General features: G+C 40.7%; 1 protein-coding gene across 1 annotated transcript; it reads left to right on the forward strand.

Annotated features, from left to right (window-relative positions):
- Nucleotides 1–2,259: 2,259 nt before the first annotated feature.
- Nucleotides 2,260–5,208, forward strand: LOC139204724 (sperm-associated microtubule inner protein 4). The gene is made up of 8 exons (XM_070834687.1): nucleotides 2,260–2,348; nucleotides 2,451–2,522; nucleotides 2,649–2,678; nucleotides 2,814–3,004; nucleotides 3,093–3,181; nucleotides 3,269–3,443; nucleotides 4,118–4,206; nucleotides 4,291–5,208. The coding sequence occupies exons 1-8, from the start codon at nucleotides 2,260–2,262 to the stop codon at nucleotides 5,206–5,208; spliced, it is 1,653 nt and encodes a 550-aa protein (XP_070690788.1).
- Nucleotides 5,209–7,361: the final 2,153 nt, after the last annotated feature.

Below are 7,361 nucleotides of genomic sequence, written 5' to 3' on the forward strand. Positions count from 1 at the left end.
GGAAATGTAATCCTTAGAGCTGCAGTTCCGCTGGGGCAGAGCAGGGTAATTGGTTACTGGACTTAGCTTAGGCTGCTTGATAGGACTTGGGTGTTTTGCTGAGACTTTGGACAAGGTCTCTTGGGAATCCCAATTAAAAAGCAGAATGCAGAATATGGGTCTTGTGAGGGCCAACAAACAAGACAAACCTTGCTGTTTGGAAAGCAGCCCATGTCATGTCCAAGGAGAGGCAACTGCATTGATTATAAGTCTTGGCTGTGAGCTGACTGAAAACTGGTATTTAGTTTTCAGGTTTCTGATGTTTCGCTGTCCTATTTTAAAGGCACTGTGTTTTCTCAATCAATTCCTCACTATGAGTAATGGGATCCCACATGAAAACTCTATGTTCTGCTAAACCATTTTGGATATTTCACATTTCTGTATCTCTTTCTTCCTCAGTGCTTTTCTGACTGTTTCAGTTAGAAAATGGTGATATCCCGTACCAATCAGGACTGGTTACATTTAACACAGAATATTTAATCTTATAGTGAGATACGAAGCCAAGATTTCAGGGGCTTTGTTGTTTTCATCTTATAATTGACTATATTACAAAATGTGCACAGGAGACCATCAGGCTTTTTGGCCTATTTGTAAAAACAAGGATTATTTTGATTCACCCACTAAGGGTTTTTTAACTGGGACAAAGTCTCATCAAATGGAGTTCAAGGATTAATATAAAGCAGAGATGAAAAGTCTGAGGAACTCTGCTGACTTTTGGTCATTTCATCAGCGTCTTATGTGCAGTCTGGAGGGACAAGTTATTCCTATTCATGAGAGCTCAGTCATGGCAGAGTAACAGCACCATGGACAGCGCACATCTAGCCTTCCATTAAATCCTAGAAGAGGATGTCCTACAAAATGAGGGCACATTTTCCAAAGCAACGTAAGAATAAGATGATTCTCAGGCTGAAATTTTCTTTTTGCAAAGTCTCTGTGGCTTTGTCTAAGGCATACAGTCTGAATGTATAACTGTTTCCATGTTGCATAGGAATGGAGACAACGAAACATGACTCCTGTAACCAAACACCATCCACACACAGCTTGTATCTGGTGTCAGCGTGCGCTGGCTGGACCCTGCTTGATTTTCATTCCACCCCATGCCTGGTTGTACGAGTTCACCAAACTGTGAACGTGTAATTTTATCAGATCCACACTTGATGACCGGATGATGAGCATCCTGAGCAGTGATTGCACACTGGATATGAAAATATTGGCAGAATATGCAATATAAGTCCATTCTGACTCCCAGCTGTTACTGCTGTAAGTCGACATGATCCAGACTAAAATATTTTCAAAAGGTTATAGCTGATATTTTTATCTCGTCTTAGCAAACCGTGCGATGCGTGTGATGTTATTTCAGTCTTTAGTCTTTGGTCTTATAAAGGCTCTCTAAACTAGCTCTCTGCTCACATGCTATGTGCTGGATTGGATGTCACTCACTCTGATCCTATTGTTTAGTGTAACACCGTCACTCTGGCTGTCCCAGGAATCCAAACCCACCTCACTGGTCACAAGTGAAGACGGACGAGGCAGCACTGTTCTGTCAATGAGAGCTTCAACCTTTCCACTCTTATTCATTTGGTCCAAGAAGACTGTTTCCCATATCACACCAGGAAATTTCTCTGGATCAGTGGTGCCTTTCACAAAAGGCTGAAAAACTAAAACTATCCATTTGATTTCCTCTGTACTACTGCCCAGGTGAGTTAACATGAGAGTGTGTTTTATGATTATTTTTTATATGAATTGTTTTGTAATTTCTGTATTTCATTATTATTAGCGGGTAATGTAATAGATGTGAAATAGAAGAGGCATCACCAGCTAAGATCATCAGTATCATTTCAACCTACAAAACATACATGTTTGCATCTATGCTAGAATGTATGATATAATGTCATATGTGTGTAAACATATCATGTACTTTATGAATCATGATGGTTGTGTGACATTTAGAGACAAACTAATGGGAACACCTACTCTCCTGAGTGGTGTTGGTCAAATATTTCAGTCTCTAGACCACTGGGCCTGACATTCATGATGACTTGCTCTGGATTAACACTCATGATAAAACTATGAGACAAAGCAACGGCTTTGATTAGCTGCCAAGGTTTCATGTAAATTTGGCTTGATTTTCTATATTTTTGCCCTCATGTACTATTCCCTCCCATGCCTTTCATCCTCCCTTCACCCTCCTTTCCTCTGAGTCAGAGCTCCAGCAGCCAAATGGAGGCTCAGTCAACACTAAACCACAGCATCCCGCCTGACTTGAATGGCCATTATCGCTTTGGTTATGGAGGAGCCATCGCGTCTGAGTGAGTGTAAATATATTTGGCATAGACGGTCGAAGATAATTGCAGCATTAATCATTTAATACATCAAATGTAGCCTAAGTATAGATTGTTTTACCTTCACAGACATATCACCAGTCAACAACGTTCTAACTATAGTGGCAGAAAGAAAAGTAAAGTTCGTCTCAACGACCAGCTGTGAGTAGCCATCGATTTATCATAAATATAATCATTATTAACAACAAATTCTCCTCAAATCCCTGGAAAAATGTATTCCTCATCGGTGATGCAGAATAGTAACATTAGTTTTCTTTCTTTTCTCAGCCTACCAAAACCAACTGATATAAATATGGCGTGAGTACATTCTGTGTTAACTTCTGTTGTAGATGCATGAACAGACAATACTTTTTATATTACGTCTTGCATTTAATGTTTCTTGTGTCTGCCCCAAATTTGAATACACTTCACCATCGTTTCATTTCCTAACAGGGAGAAAATGATAAAGATAGGAATCCCAAAAGAGCATCCCTATTCATCCCACATTTCCCAGTTTGCAATGTTCCCGTCATTCTGCTCTCCAGATGACCCTGAAACAGGAGTAAGAGCGGCCTCCCAACCTTTCCTCAACCCCTTAATCCCAAATAGTGCACCGGACGTCACTCTGCTGAGCAAAACTATTGGTAAGAGGGCAACATATTGTGGTAAAAGCAGATTAAATAGAACACAGGTTTCCAGAAAGGTTTAAGATGTGTTTCTTCCCATGCGCAGGCGGTCCATATAGACATGAGCTCTTAGATTCTCCCATGAAAACCAGAAAGAAAGCTGTTATGTGGGCCGGAGAGCACAGCTTCTTGGATGTGAGTAATGAAACATATGGCTTCACATTATCATTGAGGTTACCAAATCCATCGAATGACAAATGTTGTACCAACTCTTTCCTCCAGCATTCAAAGCCACTGATGGGAGAAAACCAGGTTTTCTACCCAACTCCTCCAAAAAAAGTGTTGCCCAACCCTAAACTCCGTGAATGGGATTTGACATTATGTGAGCGGACAAGCAACATACTGAAAAATTTGGAGAGAACACACTGGATCACCTCCTACCAACTGGACTACACAGGTTGTCCACTACACACAGACTAAACACCGTTAATATGTTAGCGACTGGTCAAACGTGACTCTGGTGGGGAGTAGGACTGAATGTTATGATAAAAAAAGGCAATCATCATGTGATGCTATATCTACATTATATTAACTTTATATGACACGTTGCTTCAGTTCTGTTTCTGTTCAGATGCAGAATGAAGTGAAGGTGAGCAAACAGTGGCGTGCTCTTAGGAGACATAACCTTCTAGTTAGCGTCACTATAATTAATATATAACAACCGTACACTTAGCTTCCAGTTTCTATGATGGGAATAACAAAGCCCTGATACAGAATAAGGGGTTATCATTCTATACATATGTGATATCCCTATTGCAAGAGATGGCTGAAATGAAATATGATCCCCTGCTTGTGCAAAAAAGTTAAACCACCATCCCTACAAGAAAAGAAAAAATCACAGTGCGCTCCTTCTTTTCTCCCCAGTAATTTCAGTCTGGTCCCTTAACAGGAAGCTGACAAAGAATGTATAAAAAACAGAAAACATTTTGGTATTGGAAATTTTTAAATCTGTGTACAGCCACTCTGCAAATTAACTACAAGTCCAGTAATAGAATAAACAGGATTTTAACATCAATAATCAATTATACTCCATTGTAGTATTTGATATTTAAAGTTTGATTTTTTTTAAAGGATCGGGCCCAGCAAATCCTCTGAAGATAGATGATTTTAAGGAAAAAATAAGTGACCTCACTGGGATGACGTCCCATACAGCACAACTGGTAAAATGCCTGAGAACATTGTACCTTTCTCCAACAACATTGACAATGGGCCACATTAATCATGATGAGTTTGTTTCCTTACAGAGAGAAAGGTCCTTTCCTGTGTTTGTTCCCTCTAAACCAAGAAAAGGATGCAGGAGAAGACAGGGGAGCTGTGTGGGAAGGAGCACCTGCAGTCCCACTGCTGCTGACCCCCTAAACCAAGCCACTACTTCAGATACTACAAACCAACATAGGCCACAGGAGATCACAGCCAACCATAATGAGGCACCAGATCCCAACCAAAAGGGTCATAGTCAATCAAAGTACAGCTCTGGCTCCACAGAAGCACAGAGCTCTGGACTGTCCCAGGGGGTCTTACACAAACAACAAACTGAGACCAAAAGCTCTGTGTGTGAGGGCAGAGAGAGAGAAAACCGCAAAGTCCAGTTTGATGAAAGTCTCATGCATGTGTCTGTGGCACAGAGCAGCCAAGAGGCTAACGCTGCCCAGATCGCAGACATAGAGAAACTCCTGGACTCGCACAAACGCCCACTTTCTCAGGGAGAGACGGAGGTCAGAGAGAAAAGCCCGATCGAGCTGTGTGTAAAGGATGAACCAAGCAGCAAAAAGGAGTATTTTAAAGCTGGAAGAAGAGTATCTAGCCTCGGTCAGTCAGCTGTAGCCAAAGACATGTCAGGTATTGAATCGCATGCTGAGTTATCATCACGAGCTTCGCAGCAGGACACATTACAAACAGGCAGAGAGCTGCTCTCTAACCCCTGCATCCTGCCGAGGCCTTCCGTCCTGCCTGGCATTCGCCCGGTGGACAGAGTTGGGGCTGTGGGTAGAGAAGAGGCAGCTCTCAGCCTCCTGGACCTTCAAAATTCTTTCAGTAAGTCAAACGTCAACCGCATCTTTAACAGCTCTATCACACGTCCTGCTGTGAACCTGAGGGACAATGTAGTCACGGGGAAAAAACATGACTTCTATGGGATCAACTGTTACTACCTCCATGGATAACCTAAAGCCCTTGACATGCTGGAAGCAAATAATAGGCATGACAATCTGAATCTTAGAAGCAAGTAAATACCTAACTGTAAAATGTAACTCGCTCTGAATACTTCATGTTGAAATTTAAATACTACCGAGTTAATAGCAATGAAATATTTTACTTTGAATATCTGAATTTTTATGCCTTGAATTTTCCAGGTTATCCAAAATGGTGCAGTTCCAAAAGCTTTAGGGTTGCTGTAAGATGTTGGGATGAAAATGTTGTAAAAGTGTCTGATATTTTGAAAAATGATGGTCAAATTATAGCCTAAAATAATTCCTCAAAAAAGAAATCAGGTAAAATAACATAGGAAGAGCTAACCTTGGCACTCCACTAGTTAAAGTTAGAATTTTCCATCTTGAATTTGGCTGATTTAAAAATTTAGATCAAAATTTAAGCTGCTTAAATACAGTTTAAACATTTGATTTTTCTATCTGAATTTTTAAACCTTGAAAAAGAATCTACCAAAAACAAAATGAATGGAAGCACATAAATTCAGTTAGATGGTTGTAAAATATTTGAATGCAATATATGTTTCAATTTCTACATTACCTATACAGTTGTGGTTAGATTTCACAATAAGATATCCAGTCGCCTCTAAGACTAAAAACAAGTACTTGCTCAATGCTTCGTGAATCTAAGCAAACAGGCAGCCAGTTTGCAAACATTGTTAATTTGCTCTATGGTTCTATGCATTTCATTTGCAGTAATTACTAGAGCTCAGGATGTGTTACACAGAAATGGGCTTATATAAGGCTCCCATAAACCGCAGCTCACTGTGAGGGTGAAATAAAAGAAACAGCCTTCAGAGCTCACTTCTGTCAGTTCAGTCTGCCTGCACAGTCCACACAGAAGGAATATTCAGCAGCAGTAAATTCATAATGCAGCACAGATGACTACTTTGATCTTTGCTGTAACCTTTCTAATTTTACAGAGGAGAACATTTGTATGAAGGTGATTCCCCCCCCCCCCCTACATCTGACCCAGAGTTCATCACATTGTGTGGACGCTGTTACAGAATTCATCTCCCTGTATTATAGGTGCTGCAGTAACCTTCTAGCTCGCCAGAGTGAAAGGAAAAAATGCCTTTTCACACATAATGTGTTGCAGTCAGGCTGACTCTCTGTGAAAGGAGTTTTTTGTGACAGTTAGTTCTTCAGCAGCGAGCCTGCAGCCTTGAGTGATATAACAGCCTCTCATTCAGACTTTCAGGGGGAAAAAAACCCCAATGATAATGTTTCTCACCGCAAAGTGGACCAGTACAATTTTCTTGCTACATACTGTAGACAATATCAAATAGTGAGGCTATTTGTAACATGGAGACCGCTTATCCACAAACAAGATATGATTGGTTTTGTTGTTGTAATAGTTGTTTTTGTTCATTTGTTGCTATCGGGTGTGTGCTACATTACAATTACATTACAATACCTGCACTGATGTTGTATTCTAGGTCATAAACATTTCTAAACCTACTTCAGTTAGTCATTGGACATATGCTAATGTTTTTAATCTCACAAATTATTTGCAAAATATGCTCTTTTTCATTACATGTTTCCTATATGCAGAGAGCACGACTGTTGGTGACCTGTGGTTCAGAAACTTGTCCAGCAGGTGGCAGTATTTCATAAATTTAGACCATAAATTCTCTCATTTATCATTCTGACTGTTGTCGTTTTGTCATGTTGATTTTTGTCGACATAGTTTTGACTAACTCTCTCCCACACTGTTTGTAAAACAGAAAACAGTCATTCTTTGTCTGCAAGTGGACGCGGGGATGTCACCTTAAATTCGCATCTGCAATTAATAATTAAAATACGAGAATTAAAATGACTTCACCACTTGCAAAGTGATGAAGTCACTTTGACTGTATCTGTACCGTGCGTCCTTGCTTTTGGGGGGTCCTCCTCAACGCGTCATGGAAAAGATGCTGTCAATGATACAGGCCCCGCCCCTTTAACGATGACGTAGCTCCGATCTGCATTTTAATTGGACATAGCTTCAGTCAGTTACGCACCACCGCCCTCCTCCGTACAGCGGTGGGGAAACTGATGGTCCTCTGAGCCCCAGAGTGCGGTTGTTGCATGTGTGTGCACGTCGGAGTGAGGAGAGCAGGCTGTGTGTC

This window comes from Pempheris klunzingeri, chromosome 8 (assembly GCF_042242105.1).
Source record: "Pempheris klunzingeri isolate RE-2024b chromosome 8, fPemKlu1.hap1, whole genome shotgun sequence".
Taxonomy (NCBI): Eukaryota; Metazoa; Chordata; class Actinopteri; order Acropomatiformes; family Pempheridae; genus Pempheris; species Pempheris klunzingeri.